Raw genomic sequence first — 19,218 nt, forward strand, 5'->3', positions numbered from 1 at the left:
CCCGTGCCCTCCGCTCCTCACAGGACCTCCTGCTCTCTATCTCCCTGGTCTCCTCCTCCCACGCCAGATTGCAGGACTTCTCCAGGACTTCCCCCATCCTCTGGAACTCCCTACCCCAATCCATCAGACTGTCACCTACCCTCCTCACCTTCAGGCGCACCCTGAAAACCCTCCTCTTCAGGGAAGCCTACCCCAACCTCACCTAACACCCGACCTCACCTAACAACTAACCTCCTCCACTCCACCCACCACTCCATCCCCCACAGCCATCTACTTCTGTGCCACCTTCCCCTCCCTCCTAGATTGTAAGCTCGAAAGAGCAGGGCCCTCGAACCCCTCGTGTAGTGTATTGTTACTGTCTTGTCTCATGTTATGTCCCCCTTGCTACTGTACAGCGCTGAGCATACCCTTTGGCACTACTGTATAATAATAATAATCATCAACTAATTAACCCATAACACCTGTAAAGGTTTCTTGAGTCTTTAAAGGTCTCTCAGTCTGGTTCAGTAGGTTACACAATCATGGGGGAAGATCGCTGACTTGACATTTGTCCAGAAGACAGTCACTGGCACCCACCACAAGGAGGGTAAGTCACAAAAGGTCATTGCTAAAGAAGTTGGCTGTTCAAAGATTGCTGTATCCAAGCATATTAATGGAAATCTGAACAGAAGGAAAAAGTGTGGTAGAAAAAGGTGCATAAGCAACAGGGATAACCACAGTCTTGAGAGGTTTGTGAAGCAAAGGCCATTCAAGAATTTGGGGGAGATTCACAAGGAGTGGACTGCAGCTGGTGTCAGTGCTTCAAGAGCCACCCCACACAGATATATCCAGGACATGGGATACAACTGTTGCATTCTTTGTGTGAAATCACTCCTGAACTAGAGACCTCAGAAGCATCTTACCTGGGCTAAGGACTGGACTGTTGTTCAGTGGTTCAAAGTCCTCTTTTTGGATGAAAGTAAATTGAATTTCATTGGAAAATCAAGGTCCCAGAATCTGGAGGAAGAGTGGAGAGGACTAGAATCCACGTTGCATGAGGTCCAGTGTGACGTTTCCACAATCAGTAATGAATTGGAGAGCCATGTCATCTGCTGGTGTTGGTCCACTGTGTTTTATCAAGTCCAAAGTCAGCGCAGCCCCCTACCAGGAAATTCTAGAGCACTTCATGCTTCCCTCTGCTGACCAGCTTCATGGAGATGCTGATTTCATTTTTCAGCAAGACTTGGCACCTGCCCACACGACCAAAAGTACCAATACCTGGTTTAATGATCATGGTAGACAAGACACGATTTCTTCTGCGCTCTAGGACCCAGGAGGGTGGCAAGTGGATGGAACCAGAACTGGAAAAAGCGACCACCAATGCATATAAGGTTGTGCAGCTCCAAACAAGGCTGGGGAAGCCATACCAATACTGCAAAGTGAAACAAAAACAAGAAGCGCACCAACCTTGTGCATTACCTCAGTAACCAAAATTAATTAGAAAATGGTACTCACAAACAGCGAATAAAATCAGGCATGTAAGTCCTCAGAGGGACTTCAAATATAAGGAGCCAGCGCGAATCCCATCATGGGGGTAGACACTCAGTACCGCTGACGCGTTTCGAAGGCCATGCCTTCTGCATCAGAGCTAACTAGACCGAGTATTCGCTCACATTTATGCCCAAGGACTGAAATTTGGCCCTCCCCACTCCCAGCCTGAGACTGCCCAACCCAGTGGGGAGGGCCAAATTTCAGTCCTTGGGCATAAATGGGAGCGAATACTCTCAGTCCAGTTAGCTCTGATGAAGAAGGCATGGCCTTCGAAACGCGTCAGCTGTACTGAGTGTCTACCCACATGATGGTATTCGCGCTGGCTCCTTATCTTTGAAGTCCCTCTAAGGACTTACATGCCTGATTTTATTTGCTGTTTGTGAGTACCATTTTCTAATTAATACATTTTGGTTACTGAGGTAATGCACAAGGTTGGTGCGCTTAATGATCATGGTATCATTGTGCTTGACTGACCAGAAAACTTGCCTGACCTAAACCCCATAGAGAATCTGTAGGGTATTGTCAAGAGGAAGAGAAGACACACCATGCCCAACAATGCAGGCAAGCTGAAGGCCGCTATCAAAGCAACCTGGGCTTCCATAACACCTCAGCAGTGCCACAGGCTGATCGCCTCCATGCCATATTAATGCAGTAAATCATAAGAAAGGAGCCCTGACCAAGTATTGAGTGAATACTATACTGTACATGGACATACTTTTCAGTAAGCCAACATTTCTGTATTAAAAATCCTTTTTTTTTTATTGGTCTTATGTAATATTCTAATTTTCTGAAATACTGAATTTTGGGTTTTCACTAGCTGCAAGCCATAATCATCAAAATTAAAAAAAAAATGCTTTAAATATATAATTCTGTGTGTACTGAATCTATATAATATATGAGTTTCACTTTTCAAACTGAATTACTGAAACAAAATACCTTTTTGATGATAATCTAATTTATTGAGATGCACCTGTATATATTTAAATGTTCATACAAACTATTGACTAAATCTATTTACATCTAGGCTGAGCTTTGTTATCTGTGTTTATATACAGCTATATATGTAGCGGTTCCTGTGGACAAAATTTCAGGAATACACTGTACCTGTGCATATTTTAGAAGTTTCTCTGTTGCTTCAGGATCCTTGTTCCAGATGAGATTCTCGCACAGCTGAAGAAGCTCTTTGTCAATGTCATCATATAGGGGAAGGTTTCCCGCGTTTACGATCCCCATATCGAGCCCAGTCTGTGAATTTATAGATATTCAATCATGTAACACACAACTTATATTTTACTCATCAGTTGATGTGCTCTGAAACATGATTTTTCTGTAACAGGCATGCTGTCATTGAGTCATGCAGGACATTCATAGATTATAATGCAAGACTATGAATTATGCAATTTCTCCTTTTGACCACAAGACGGAGATATGGAGATGCTGACCTTTCCTTCATGAACATTCAGAGACACAAAGCGCACTTGGAAATTAATTTTATCAGCAGCATCAGGGCACTGTATTTCTTAGTTGGACTGCATTTCTCACTCCTCAGGGGACAGAGGAGCGAGAGGATGTGCTGTGGGGAGCCATTACTGTCTGATAACAATGCCAAGGGAAGCTGAAGGACAGAGCTGCTGCCACTATACATCCCTTGCTGTCAGTCCGTGCAGAGCTGTAACCTGTGAACAGAGAGAGTGACTCAGCCACTGCCAGGGTACAGATGTGCTGCACTACAGACCAGAGTCACCCGGGGAACCCAGAGTGAGTTAACATCCATCCAGAGGGATCACTGCTGTGTTACTGGGTCTAGTGAGAAGGCCTTGCGCGCGCTACTTGCCACCACTGCTATAGACTAAGCCATTAGGAGCTGCCTAATCTGCTATCCTATAGCTTTAGTATTGCCTACAAGCCTTAGTGATCGCCGCCACAGGCACCAACGAGCTCGCTTTTAGCTGGTGAAGGCTTAGGACTAAATACTGCCCCAAATTTTACCTGCCCCAAGGCCCTAAGGCATAGGCGGCCATTTACTAGCTGGTAGTACTATACACTTGTCCATTCATTTGAGTGCACTCAAAAAAATTAGCATTCTAAATGTGTTTAAAAATCAGTTGTACTGTTTGTTTGTTTTTTATGCACACACACAGAAACTTTCCTTCTATTACTTACTTTATTAACCACTTGCCTACCGGACACTTATACCCCCTTCTTACCCAGGCCAATTTACCGTATATACTCGAGTATAAGCCGAGTTTTTCAGCACATTTTTTGTGCTGAAAAACGGCCCCCTCGGCTTATACTCGAGTCAACGTCTGCAGATGGCTCCCCCCCCTTCCAACAGAAGGGAAACTACGGTAAGTACAGGGGTGGGCAGGGGGCTGCTGTCTCTTACCTGGCTCCGGTCCCACGATGATCCGGTCCAGGAAGTGTGGCTGCTCCTTCATTCGGTTCGTCCACTGGATGTTCGCGCGGCTGCTTGGCTCCGCCTTCTCACCGGTGATTGGCCGCCAGAACTGTAGCTCAGGAAAGGCACACAGGCGGCCAATCACCGGCGAGGAGGCGGAGCTGAGCGGCCCCGCGAAAATCGAGTGAAGGAAATGCAGGTAAGTGTGCCGTGCTTAGGTGCTGCTGCAACCACATATGCTGGCTGCAGCAGCACCATACTGGAACAGGGGTCAGCAAGTGTCAGTGGGAGAAACAGTGCCCCATCATTGGTGTCACTGATACCAATGATGGGGCATTATTCCTCCCACTGACACCAACGATGAGGCACTTTTCCTCCCCCCCACTGACACCAACGATTGGGCACTATTCCCCCCCCCCCCCACTGACACCAATGATGGGGCACTATTCCACCCCCCACTGACACCAATGATGGGGCACTATTCCACCCCCCACTGACACCAATCATGGAGCACTATTCCACCCCCCACTGACACCAATCATGGGATACTATTCCTCCCCCCACTGACACCAACGATGGGGCACTTTTCCTCCCCCCCACTGACACCAACGATGGGGCGCTATTCCTCCACCCCCCCCCCCCACTGACACCAATGATGGGATACTATTCCTCCCACTGACACCAATGTTGGGACACTATTCCTCCCCCTGACACCAATGATGGGACACTATTCCTCCCACTGACACCAAAGATGGGGCACTATTCCACTGACACCAATAATGGGGTGCTATTCCCCCCACTGATACTAATGATGGGGCACTATTCCTGCCACTGATACCAATGATGGGGCACTATTCCTCCCACTGACACCAATGATGGGGCGCTATTCCTCCCACTGACACCAATGATGGGGCGCTATTCCTCCCACTGACACCAATGATGGTGCGCTATTCCTCCCACTGACACCAATGATGGGGTGCTATTCCTCCCACTGATACCAATGATGGGGCGCTATTCCTCCCACTGATACCAATGATGGGGCACTATTCCTCCCACTGATACCAATGATGGGGCACTATTCCTCCCACTGATACCAATGATGGGGCACTATTCCTCCCACTGATACCAATGATGGGGCACTATTCCTCCCACTGACACCAATGATGAGGCACGATTCTTCCCACTGGTGTTACCACCCTCGGCTTATACTCGAGTCAATAGTTTTTCCCAGTTTTTTGTGGTAAAATTAGGTACCTCGGCTTATATTCGGGTCGGCTTATACTCGAGTATATACGGTAAGCTTTTAGCGCTGCCACAGTTTGAATGACAATTGCTCGGTTATGCAACACTGTATCCATATGAAATTTTTATCATTTTTTTACACAAATAGAGCTGTCTTTTGGTGGTATTTAATCGCCGCTGGGTGTTTTATTTTTTGCGCTATAAACAAAAAAAAAAAATAAAAATGTAAAAAAAAATTTTTTTCTTTGTTTCTATTAAAAAATTTTGCAAACAGGTAATTTTTCTCCTTCACTGAAGTGCGTTGATGAGGCTGGACTGATAGGCAGCACTTGTGGGCACACTGGTGGGTGGCACTGCTGGACACTGATCATCAGTGCCTTTGACAATTGCCGGTTATCGGCAGTACTCACCTCACGCTTTGGAGCGCGTTCTGGGAGGAAGTCATATGACGCCCTCCCCAGGACTAGACAACCGAGCTGTAGCGGTCATTCGGCTATAGCGTGGTTGTCAAGTGGTTATACAAGATTTCCAATCCTGTTCCAACTGCCATTTATGCTAATCCATATCAATAGATTAGGCGTGTTTACCACTAAACAGGTGTGTGTTTATTTATTGGCAATACCCCACAGCCAGGAAACAGGTATTTTATACTTGTGCTCTAAAACCTACAATAAACACACCATGGGGCGCCAGCTCTTTACAGTGTGCCAACACTGTGTACAAAAATATCTATAACAAAAAAGGATGTTATTTCCATTTTAATACAATGATAATCAATAATGTGTGCATATTACAAAATATAAATATGGTGAAGATTAATTACAACCATAAACCATATAAAAATATAGTCTCTACAGGAAATAATCATAAATCCTAAGTCCATAAATTAATTTTATCCATGCATTTATCATGCGTTCCACAAGTGGAATCCAGATTACTGGAAGTGATGCACAATGGGGAACGGAAGTGACAATGGCCAGGCCTTGGAGAAGTTTTCTAAAGACATGATTCCGCAAAATGCATTGAGGCCTGGCAGTTGTTGTCACTTCTGGTCCCCAATGTACGCCACTTCTGGTGATCTGGATTCCACTTGTGGAATGCACACCAGCTCAGACAGTTAGAGTGGAGATGCTTTAGTGACTGCTTTCCACTTAATGCAAATTTTCCAGTGCCTGGAACATCAAATGTGAGTGGATCTTTGATTTTTTACCTTATGCACTTTTAAATATAACCTACTATGCTATGGGAGAAATCTCTTCTTTGTGAGTGTGTGTATTGTCACAATATTATTCAAAAAAAGAAGACCCTGATGACATCTGTTTTCTCTGAACCTGTCCTGATCATGTGATCTGCACAAATTGAAGTAGAACAAAATAAACAAACTTGTGCCACAGAAAAATATATAAATTTAAGAAATTTAAATGCTGCTGTTCTAAAAATCAATCAGATAAAATTATAAACACTCCACGGCGCAAATAGTGCAATACTGTAAAAAATCTTTAATTTTAAAAAAAGGCTGCCTTATATGCATTCACATGTTTAAAAATATACTCAGGCTTTCATAATAGGCACAAAGGCTTATATTATAAGGCTTATTCCCATTTGTAGAAGTGGACTGGCAAAGATAGATAGAAATCCTTTTCCAAATAGCAGGAAGTCACTCTGGAAAGCCGCAAACCAGCGTGTGTTCCACTCACCAATTGAAGTAGATCTGGTAAGCCTTTTATCTTACTGCACATGGTGGTGAACAGACACCAAGTGGAATTTTGTGCAGGTGATGACCATACATTGAGTGAAAATTCACAGGTCAGTGAAAGAAATAAATTAAGTTATGATTATGATTTATCATTATTTCCTGTAGAGACTATTTTGTGTATGGTTTATCGTTGTAATTAATCTTCATCATATTTATATATTTTGTAATATGCACACGTTATTGATTATCATTATATTAGAATGGGAATAGCGCCTTTTTTGTTATACAGTCAGGTCCATAAATATTGGGACATCAACACAATTCTAACATTTTTGGCTCTATACACCACCACAACGGATATGAAATGAACAAGATGTGCTTTAACTGCAGACTGTCAGCTTTAATTTGAGGGTATTTACATCCAAATCAGGTGAACGGTGTAGGAATTACAACAGTTTGCATATGTGCCTCCCACTTGTTAAGGGACCAAAAGTAATGGGACAGAATAATAATCATAAATCAGACTTTCACTTTTTAATACTTAGTTGCAAATCCTTTGCAGTCAATTAGAGCCTGAAGTTTGGAACACAGACATCACCAGACGCTGGGTTTCATCCCTGGTGATGCTCTGCCAGACCTCTACTGCAACTGTCTTCAGTTCCTGCTTGTTCTTGGGGCATTTTCCCTTCAGTTTTGTCTTCAGCAAGTGAAATGCATGCTCAATCAGATTCAGGTCAGGTGATTGACTTGGCCATTGCATAACATTCCACTTCTTTCCCTTAAAAAACGCTTTGGCTGCTTTTGCAGTATGCTTTGGGTCATTGTCCATCTGCACTGTGAAGAGGCGTCCAATGAGTTCTGAAGCATTTGGCTGAATATGAGCAGATAATATTGTCCGAAACACTTCAGAATTCATCCTGCTGCTTTTATCAGCAGTCACATCATCAATAAATACAAGAGAATCAGTTCCATGTATGGCGTGGGCAGCCATACATGCCCACGCCATGACACTACCACCACCATGCTTCACTGATAAGGTGATATGCTTAGGATCATGAGCAGTTCCTTTCCTTCTCCATACTCTTCCCATCACTCTGGTACAAGTTGATCTTGGTCTCATCTGTCCATAGGATGTTGTTCCAGAACTGTGAAGGCTTTTTTAGATGTCGTTTGGCAAACTGTAATCTGGCCTTCCTGTTTTTGGGGCTCACCAATGGTTTACATCTTGTGGTGAATCCTCTGTATTCACTCTGGTGAAGTCTTCTCTTGATTGTTGACTTTGACACACATACACCTACCTCCTAAAGAGTGTTCTTGATCTGGCCAACTGTTGTGAAGGGTGTTTTCTTCACCAGGGAAATAACTCTTCGGTCATCCACCACAGTTGTTTTCTGTGGTCTTCCAGGTCTTTTGGTGTTGCTGAGCTCACCGGTGCGTTCCTTCTTTTTAAGAATGTTCCAAACAAGTTGTTTTCGCCACGCCTAATGTTTCTGCGATCTCTCTGATGGGTTTGTTTTGTTTTTTCAGCCTAATGATGGCTTGCTTCAATGATTGTGACAGCTCTTTGGATCTCATCTTGAGAGTTGACTGCAACAGATTCCAAATGCAAATATCACACTTGAAATGAACTCTGGACCTTTTATCTGCTCATTGTAATGATAATGATTGATAATGAGGGAATAACACACACCTGGCCATGGAACAGCTGAGAAGCTAATTGTCCCATTACTTTTGGTCCCTTAACAATTGGGAGGCACATATGCAAACTGTTGTATTTCCTACACCGTTCACCTGATTTGGATGTAAATACCCTCAAATTAAAGCTGACAGTCTGCAGTTAAAGCACATCTTGTTCATTTCATTTCAAATCCATTGTGGTAGTGTATAGAGCCAAAAATGTTAGAATTGTGTCGATGTCCCAATATTTATGGACCTGACTGATATTTTACACTTATGTTATGCTTGTAGTGATTTTATTCAAGCAGGTGTCTCAGAGCGGCTGAGGTTAGGGGCGTGTCTGGCAGGTAGGAGAGATGGTCATTTGATCCGGAGCTCCTGCTGTCTCCCTTCTCACAGTGGCCACTAAAGCAACTTAGAGAGATTCCTTTTACCAGTTTTTCATACCCAGCTCCTGTGGACCTTACCTGCATCATGTCCAAATGGAGGAAACAGTCCAAAGCGCCTCAACCTCTCACAGACTTCTACTCTGCAGCGGGACACAGAGGGAAGCAAGACGGCACTGGCTCTAATCCCGGTGGACTGACACAGCACCATGCAGCTTTACAGCAATGCGAGCAGGGGCTGGAGACACAATAGAACCTGGGTGAATGTTCCCCCCCTGCTACACCCACCGCTCACAGCCCAGCTAAAACTAAGCAGCGCAGAGGGGATGACCCCCACATGATCAAGCAATCAAGCAGTGGCCTGCTCTCCCCTCACTCTTCAGAGTACATGCAGGAGCATCCCTATTGAAGAATTCCCTGCCAATGATCAGCCCATATCAGAAAACACAATGAAGAACATGTTACTCTCTATGAAAAGATCTCTCTTAGCAGATATCTCAGATATGTTCACCTCTCTAAATAATACAGTACACTCCCATGAAGATAAAATAAACCATATAGAATATAAAAATTGCAGATCTCTACTCATCCCATAACGAATTAGTGGACACATATACTGACCAAGAAAACGAGATCCAGCAATTACAAAACAAGATCGGTGATTTCGAAGACCGCTCAAGGCGCAACAATATAAAGTTCAAGAGGTATTCCAGAATCAGTTACTCAGATTGAGTTACCAAATATATTCAGCGCCTTAATAAAACCCTGATTCCAACGCTGAGTGATATTGAATTCTGTATTGGCAGAGTGCATTGAATCCCCAAGCCTAAATTCCTCCCGGATACAGCACCTAGAGATACTCTGGTGAGGAACCATTATTTTCATATTAAAGACAGAATTATGGTGGCTGCCAAACAAAATCCAGTAATCCCAGACGAGTTCTCCAGGATCTCTCTGTACTCAAATATATCGCAGCAAACTGCAATCAACCGAAAGAAACTTGCACCATTAAAAGCTTTACGGAACTATAATGTTCCCTATAGATAAAGATACCCTATTAAATTAATAGTCACATGGAATGGGAAACAAATTTCAATCTACAGTGTGGGAAAAGGGTTTAATCTACTTAAACAATGGTGTTTACTCCCTGCTGGCGCTCAACCTGATACTCCTTCTCCGCCTGAGAGATTAAACACAAAATGGTCCTAGGAACATGGACGTCCTTCTCAGGGACACAGGAATCTCCCCACTACAGATGAATAGCACCCTCTAGTGAGAAGCATGGAGCTCATATGCTCGATTCCCCCTGCAGATCGGTGTCTTAGATTCTACACTGTCTACCCCCAGTTACAAGCAGCTAAGCTGACCATTTTTCCCTGTCTTTTGATACAGGTTTTTCTTAACCCCTTCCCGCCGGCGCCTCCCGGCCCTTTAAGAATTTCAGACGCCGGCAGGCGGGGTGTGGTTTAGGGATCATGTGACCTGTGTGATGCGTCGTCACAGCGGTCACATGATCGGGAAAGGTCCCAATCGAAAGAGCAGACCGGGACCTTTCCGTGAGTACCGGACATGTGTGCTGGGAGCGCGCTCTCAGCACATATGTTTTTTCTTACATGAATGCAAATGTGTGGCCGCTCGGCATCTAGGCCCAGATGCCGGGAGGCAGCACATTTGCGTGCGGCCGGAGTAAAAGGGGTTAATATGTATTTTTTATTTTTCTGTTAACCCAACCGGCTTTAAATGCAGCTCAGCACTATCAGTGGACGCTCCAAGGCTATACTCTCCTCCTAAAGAATTGCTGCTTGAAAATATACAACAGAACTGCAATAAGACCCGATCATCACAATACCTGCAAAACCAAAGAGAAAGCTGAATTCCTTCAAGATCACCAACTTCTTCCACTGCCTATGAATCACCTTACCAAGAGACTCTCCACTCTCTACTATGCTAATATTGACCATGACTGTAGCAAACTTGCTCATCAGAGTTGGACGCGGAGTTCCCCTCTCTTTTCTTTTTATTTGAGGTATTCCTCGATCATTCACTCCCTACCCCCTCCCTGAGTGACAGATGGCGGGGGGGGGGTCAACCCAAGTTAAGGCATCCTCAGTCCGGTGCCAGGCCGTCTGTGGAAGTGTAACCTTTCTCACTTAAAAGCACTGACCTGAGAAACTTGTGTAGGCTCACCCATCATAAAAACAGATAAGACAGTTCTCCCCGGACTTGCAAGAAAATTGAACATTCCTCAAGTCCGGCTTTTCCCCGATGTTTCATGTCATGGATTAGGACAGATGTGGGTTCTAATTCAGAGTTCTCCTGACCCCTCCCAACACAGCGTAGTCAGAGCAACCCCCCTTTCAGAGGGATTTTTAAAAGGGACAGGCTGCAAGCCTAAAAGCGGAGTTTAACACACATCTCCTGAGTTTAACATCGTAACAGAGGAGATCAAAGACCCTTCCTGCTCTGCACTTGGATCTGCTTACAAACCAAGGCATATTGGCAAGTAACTTAACTCTTTAATTTCCTTCCTATTATCTCTTTGCTGTACCTTTATATGCATATATATATATATTTACATTTCCTTTGTAAATATTTTATTGCACCTGTTTGACTCTTTTAGTAATAAATCTTTCTTTCTGAAAGTGTTAAACTGTTTCTAAGCGCTTGCTTGCAATTCACGAATTCCTGCCTTTGAAGAGACGCTACTGTGTTTGTTTAATCCTCTGTCCAATCGGCCTGCGGTGACCGTTTTGGACAGGCGACTTTTCAATCATTATAGTGTATATTTGATAACGGGAGTTTCCCAGTCTCCGACAAAAGTGGTGGTGGCAGTAGAGGGTTAGTTGCGTAATTAACCTGACCCAGTAACAAGCGCATTCAAGCTGCAGGCACCGATTGTAGCCCATTAGCTGGACAATCATTGTGCAGGGTGCAGCTGGGTGGGGCCTTGTTACGCGCGTCACACCGCGGTTTTAGATCGGCCGGTCCTTCAGTCACGAGTTGGTGAGAAGGTCTGGGGTCTGACGCCGCGGGCGTGACGCATTAGTGTTAGTCGCGGGCGTGCGATTGTCGCATGCTGGTGGCGGCGACCGTGTGATCGTGACAATGACCACTACCAGCAAGCTCTACCAATTGTACTTCCTCCAACATGCCGCTAAAAATAATGACCATGAACGCTAAGGGCCTTAATAGCCCTTTAAGCGTAACATCCTTCTAAAGAAGACCCATTCTTTAAAAGCAGATGTCTTTATGGTCCAAGAGACTCACTTTGCGGCTTTAAAATGCCCTCACCTATCGTTTCGACACCTATATACGGCTAATGGACCAAAGAAAACCTGTGGAGTCCTAATAGCAATCAAAGACTAAAATGTCCGCCATATTCGCACGATCTCAGACTCAGAAGGCTGTTATGTAATACTCATATATGAACTCAACCACTCCGTATTCACGCTTGTGAACCTTTATGCCCCAAATAATAATCAACATAAGTTTCTGGACTTACTCTTTTCCAAACTACTGGATTTACATCAAGGATCTCTTATTATTGGAGGAGACTTTAATACCATTGTGGACCCTGCTATTGACTCCACCATTACACGTAAGAGATCTACATGATCTATTTCCTCGTTGCTCAGCAAGTATAATCTCTATGATGTATGGAGATGTTTTCACAGTTCGGAAAAGGACTTCACATTTATCTGTCTCTTGTATTGATCTTTTCTTAGCTGATAAATGTTCTTACAAAATGTCCTGCGATCTGATATTGGTACAATCACTTGGTGCGATCATGCTCCCATTACTCTTTGAATTTGATGACAATCTCCGCAATACTCCTATCTGGAGATTAAATTCCTCACTCTTAGCTAGGTGCATATTATAAATTGGACATATGCTGGACGGTGTAGCATCTCCATGTTTGATATGAAGTATCTTAAATGGGACTGTTGTTCGTTGTAATATTTACAAATATTTAACTGGAGTTTTGTAATCTGTAACAAATATATTTTGGAGTGTTCTGGAGCCAAATCAAAATGTCTCTCTCTGGATGAACCGAGTTGCTGCAGGAAAGTTAATTTCTTGGATAATTGATATAAAACAAAAGATTATATGTATCTTAATTATGTCAATCATCCACATCCAACTGATATAATACAACAGAAATCACATTTTATACATTTATGAAACACAGCAAAAATCTGCATTCCTCAAAAATGGAAGTGCTCAGATCCCCAGACAATGGACCAGTGGATCGCTGTGTTGAATGAAATTGCCGAAATGGACGGCTTAACAGCAGCTATGAGAAAGACAGAGGAGCAACTCCGCAAAACACGGTATTACTGGCATAATTTCAATATTTCAGCAACTACAACACTAATATGTCCTCCTCTTTTCCTTAGATCATTCTACCGAAGAACAAGCTAAATAAAGATGCTGGGATGGATTGTGTGGGCTGTGACGACCCCTCCCCCGGTGCTACCGATTTGTGTTTTTAGTTGGGTTTCCTTTCTTTCAAGCTCTACCTTGGAAAATACGAAGTACGTAAGCAAGAGGTACTGTATTCTCATGTCTGCACAACATGCAGCTATGGCGAGTCTATATATCAGGAGGGTTTCCCCTGACAGAAAGATTTTTTTCTGTTCAGTTACCACCATCTTATTACACACCAGATAAGCTTTGTCTTTATTTAATGTTTTCATACTGGCAATACACTGTGATTCTGAGATTTCTGACATTACATTCTTTTTGTAAGATCTCGTGTCTCGCTGAAGTACACAATACAAATAATAAAATAACTTAAAAAAAAAAAGAAAAAAAAGAGATGGATCCTGTTTCTGCAATCCAGTGGTGTGAGGAAGAAAAAATGGACACTGGGGGTTCTGTGTGGTGATCAACATTCCTGGGGAGGAAAGTTATTCGAACAGTAAAAGCACTAGCTCCTGATCAGAAGGGGTGTGTGGTATATGTTAAACCCAACAAAGAATTCCTGTGCTTACATCCTGGTAGAGTAGAGGAGAGGGATCCCTACCAGTTTCAAGGGGTCAGTTTACAGTTGACTGATGACATCAAAGCTCGCTTAATTTATTTGAATGTACTGGAGTCCAGACTATTCATGCAAAGTAGCCCCGGCTGAAGAAGCCACCTTACTGGCAGCCGCAGCCATGACTGTGCTGGAATTCTGACTTCTGGAAGCTGAGAGCCTTTTCTGGAAAGCAACCACTGCCTGCAGGAAAAGACAGTTTTGAGGAGTGGCTGGAGCAAGCCATGCAAGCTTTAGATAAATGGGACTTTCCCAAGGCCCAGAAAAACTGAAGGCAGGCCCCCTTACACTGACCTTGTCAGGAGGCTACCTACCCCTCGTCTTAAAACCTGACACCTCAACCGAGGGTATACACCCCATGTTTCTGCAAGTGTATAAGCGCCTAATTCAAGAACAGAAAGCCCCAGTTGAAGGAGTGAGGAAGATTTGATTTGCAACAAAGCCATGGGAATAGTTCAGTAACTGTCTGCAACATCACAGATTCATCAGTGAAACTGCAGGCCCGAATGATGCTAGCATGAGTGAATAAAGCCCCACCAGTCCCACCATCTGATTTGATGGGGGGAGAAAAGGATTGGATACCCATATAGACATTCTACTCGCAAAACAACCCATTCCCACCTAGGTGGAAAGAAAATGTCAGCTCAGCTTCTGAGATGGCAGGAGATGTTCTCAAAGATTGAGTTTAATGTGGGGTGTGCAAAGAGTGCCCACCACTGGATTCACCTTCAGAAAGACAAGAAGGTCCTAAAGAGACTCCATGATGAGTCTTCAGTAAATTACCTTTGTCGCCTTGTCTCTGCTAAAGGAATAGCTACTGAGTGGACTCAACTGACTCCAGAAGGTATACAAGCCCTATGTCAAGGGGAAGAATATCGAGCCAGAGGTGTAACATGAGGTGAAGCCATCAGAGTTTCAGTGGCAGGTGTTCCCAAATATACTGTGACCTTTCCCAGGAAAGAAGGCTTACCTAAGCTTATAAGCAAAGACTTAAGGACCACGCTGGACATACTGTAGGCAAACACACGTAGAGCCTGGGAGAAGTGCAGGAGGCTGTCACACTGAGGCCCTGAAAAGCGGAGCTGCTGTGGGGGGGATGATAGTGCCCCTACAAGGAGCACTAACAGAAATTGGTGACAGAGGCGACAGCAATCCCAGTGGCAGGAGCTGCCAGAGAGAGGAGGTGGAATGTAAGGAGCACAGCGACCGCTATCCCAGCGGTGGGGCCACCGAAGTGCACAACAATGAAACTGGCTGGAGGAGTTAGAGGTGAGACCAGGCACACACTGGAAGCTTAGATGAGAGGAAATTAAAGGCATTTAGCATTAAAAGCTGTGAGCAACTGTGTGTATTATGTGCTGAGGACCAAGTACTCTGCTGAGTGCCAGGAGTATTGTGAGCTGAGTATTGAAAGCACTCTGTTTCCCGGGGACTGAGTTCTGGGAGCACTGTGTGCCGAGGACTGAGTTCTGGGAGCACTGTGTGCCGAGGACTGAGTTCTGGGAGCACTGTGTCCCGAGGACTGAGTTCTGGGAGCACTGTGTCCCGAGGACTGAGTTTCGGGAGCACTGTGTCCCGAGGACTGAGTATTGTGTGCCGAGGACTGAGTATTGTGTGCCGAGGACTGAGTATTGTGTGCCGAGGACTGAGTATTGTGTGCCAAGGACTGAGTATTGTGTGATCAGTAAGCAGGAGAAGACAGATGCCGGGGGCCTTGTGACCAGGGAGCAGGAGGAGAGGATGCCGGAGGCCGAGTGACTAGGGTGCAGAAAGAGAGAATGCCAGGGGCTGTGTGATCAGAAATTGGGAAAAATTAGAGAAGTGAGATTAACACTAAATTGTGCAGAGTAAAATTCCTAATCTTCTAGAAGTATCCCCACTAAATTAGTAGTTACAATGTCAGACATGGTGGTGCACAGTGACATGTATGCATTCCTTGAGCAGCTGTTCGAGGGCAAATACTGCTGCACAAAATTGTGAGCAGGTTGTTTCTTTGGAAACAAGTTCAGAACCTAGGGAAGCAACTGGCAGCACTGCAAAGCCTCACAAACCTGAAAGCACGTTGGAACGTACCCGTCAGGTGATGGCAGCTGCCAGTACAGAGGTAGGCGGAGACTCGGCAGTGCAGGCACTGGAGCAGAGAAGTTGGGTAACAGTTAGATGCGGTAGAGGGAAAAGTGTTAGGGAGGCCAGTCCATAGCTGGCACATCCCAATGAATATGCCTTGTTGTGCGATGTTGGGGAGGTCAGTCAAGGAGTGGCATGGCTGGAGCAGAGCGACTCCCCTAGCTGCCAAGGAAACAACTCCTCCAGTGTGGATGGGGGCAAGGCTAAGGGTAAGGATAGGCATATTCTGGTGGCATGGGATTCAATTATGAGAAAGATAGGGCAATCTGTCACAAAGACCATGATCGCTGAACAGCATGTTGTAAACAGGGCACTCGGGTTCGGCACATCGCGGACAGATTGTTGGGAGGCGCTGGGGAGGACCCAGCTGTCATGGTACACACTGGTACCAATGACAAGGTTAGAGGAAGGTGGAGTGCCCTAAAAAAATGATTTCAGGGACTAAGCAATATTGAGGAGAAGGACCTCCAGGGTGGTATTTTCAGAAATACTACCTGTACCTTGAGCCACACCAGAGAAGCTGAAGAATTGGTGCAGCACAGAGTGTTTTGGGTTCCTGGAGAACTGGGCTGACTTTTCAGTCGGTTATTGGCTCTATAGCAGAGACGAAATACACCTAAATGGGGAGGGTGCAGCTCTGCTGGAGGAAAAAATGACCAAAAAAGTTAGAGGGACTTTTAGACTAGCTAGTGGGAATCAAAGGATGTAATAGCCACCAGTAAGCAAAGGTTGGAGGGTGATGCTGGAAGCATTAGTGATAATATAGCTAGTATGCCAAAGCCAAATGAGGGTAAGCTGGCAGAACATCTAAGGGTAATAACTAAAGGGCATGTTTACAAATCCTAGAAGTCTAGCTAATAAAATCAAAGAATTGGAACTGCACAAGGAGGATTATGACTTTGTGGGAATATCGGAATCTTGGGTACTTCTTGTATTGGAGGGACAGAATGGTTAAAAGAGGTGGAGGGGTGTGCCTGTAGATCAAGGATGAGTTAATCGTGAACATGAGGAATGATACAGCTAATGGGGCATGGGAGGAGGTGGAATCCATGGGGTGAGGCTTCAAAGGGAAGATGCACATGGGAAATTATTAGAGGTCATATGATACAAGCCCCCTAATGTGAAGGATGAGGAGAAGTTTGACCTCTTGTCACAGTTAGGAAAGGCGGCGAGGTAGGGGCGATGTTATAATGGGGGATTTCAACTACCCAGATATTGACTGGGCAGAAGGCACTGCTAACTCATTTAAGGCTAGCCATTTCATAAATGTCTTGCAGGTGGAAATAGGGGACAGCTTGGGTAGCAGTGATCACAGGGTAGTGCGAAAACACTGAATTTCAAGAAAGCCAACTCTTCTAAACTGCCCTCAATATTACAAGACATTAAATGGGATTGAATCCTAGAAACATTGGAGGAAAAATGGGAGTGCTTTAGGAACATAATTAAAGGTATCATCTAGTGTATTCCAAAGGGCAACAAATATAAAAGATTAAGCCTCGATGGGTAAACTAACAAAATGACAGCTCAGCAGTTCCTGGAGACATCACTCTGGTGAAACGTACATTGAAGCGCAAGTACTGCTACTTCCAAGTCCCGTGGGATGTCACATCCGGTCTGAGACACTGAGGCTTAAAACGCATGCTGACCAGTGAGAGTGGTGTGGAGGGGTGACATTGGCATTACAAGCTGTATACACTGGTGCCAGTCTTATAGACACTGTAACATAGGAGTTTAAAAGCCCTATTTGTATTGGTTATCTTTTACAATAAATACTACACAATGCCTTTATATGGTATCTCCTGCTTTGTCACTGTATGAATGATTTGCCACCATTATGAAGAAGGATCTGGACAAGATCTTCAAGTGAAAGAACCTATGAGAGCCAAAATGCTGTTTGGCCTATCTGTAAAAAGGGGTCATAAACCTCTGGTGAGTGTGCACTTCTTTTTGAGCAAAAGTGGTAAAGAAGTTGGGAGATTTTTGTGATAGAACTATACACAAAAGGACTATTGTATTACAGCGTGGTGCTGGGAAGATAGGCTACTTAAAAGGATAAGTTCACCTTTGGGAAAATGTTCCACCCGTGTTTAGGGTGGAACATGTAAAATGTTCCCAGAGCTGCAGCTGTGCCCGCCGCCCCCCTCCCTCTGACAGAAAATACGTGGAGAAGTTTCCACGTACTGTCATATTTGAAAACAGTCATTCACGGACTTCTGTGAAAGAATGAACTGCAAGTCCTAACAGCCTTAGAGGCTGTGGGCTTGTAGTGTTCAACGAACTACCACGGTGCTACCGTGGTAGTTCTTTCAAGCTCCCTTTCAGAATATCTGCTTGGCAGTACATCCCACACGCCAAGCAGATATTCTGACAGGTCTGCAGGAGATGTGCATGGCATCAGAGATCTACTGATTGCTGGTGCAATGCTTTTCAGGCGCCTTTGGACAAAAATAAATGCACCTGCACGAAAAAAAAAAGTGCATTATTTTTGTACAAAAGGTGAACTTATCTTTTAACTAGTTGCTGACCACAGATAACCGAATGACGGTTGCACGCGGCCGGCCAGTTCTGGAAGGCCGTCATATGACGTCTTCCCAGAACGCGCTCTCCTGCGCACCCCCGGGGGAGTGCACCCGGCGATCTCCATGATCACTGTGTCCTACGGACACAGCTGATCACGTGATTTGGTAAAAGGCCAATCACAGCGGCCTTTTACCACGTGATCAACCGTGTCCAATGACACGCTGATCAGCGGGAAATGCAATTGATGGTTCTTCGCTGCACTTTCCTCACGCTATCAGAGCATGAGGAAAGTACTGCCGAGAACCGGCAGTTGTCAGAGAAGGGATCGGCACCTATCATCAGGACACTGATGATCAGTGCCCTGATGATCGGTGCCCAGCAGTGCCACCCACCAGTGCAGCCCAGCAGTGCCGCCAGTCAGTGTCCAGCAGTTGCGCCTGGCAGTGCTGCCTATCCGTTCCCAGCAGTTGCGCCTGGCAGTGCTGCCTATCCGTGCCCATCAGTGCCACTGCCGCCTATCAGTGCCCATCAGTGCAACCTCATCAACTCACATCAGTGAAGAAGAAAAGTTACCAGTTTGCAAAATTTTATAATAGAAACAAAG

General features: G+C 44.8%; 1 protein-coding gene across 1 annotated transcript in view; it reads right to left on the reverse strand.

Moving 5' to 3' along the window:
• Nucleotides 1-19,218, reverse strand: part of MTR (5-methyltetrahydrofolate-homocysteine methyltransferase) — a 294,098-nt gene that overhangs the window by 183,180 nt on the left and 91,700 nt on the right. The window contains exon 9 of the mRNA XM_089658811.1: nt 2,635-2,775. Within this exon, the coding sequence (XP_089514937.1) occupies nt 2,635-2,775 (141 nt within the window). The remainder of the gene's footprint in view (nt 1-2,634; nt 2,776-19,218) is intronic.

Source organism: Staurois parvus, unplaced genomic scaffold (assembly GCF_062004578.1).
Source record: "Staurois parvus isolate SC_StPar_1 unplaced genomic scaffold, SC_StPar_1.0 ptg001096l, whole genome shotgun sequence".
NCBI lineage: Eukaryota > Metazoa > Chordata > Amphibia > Anura > Ranidae > Staurois > Staurois parvus.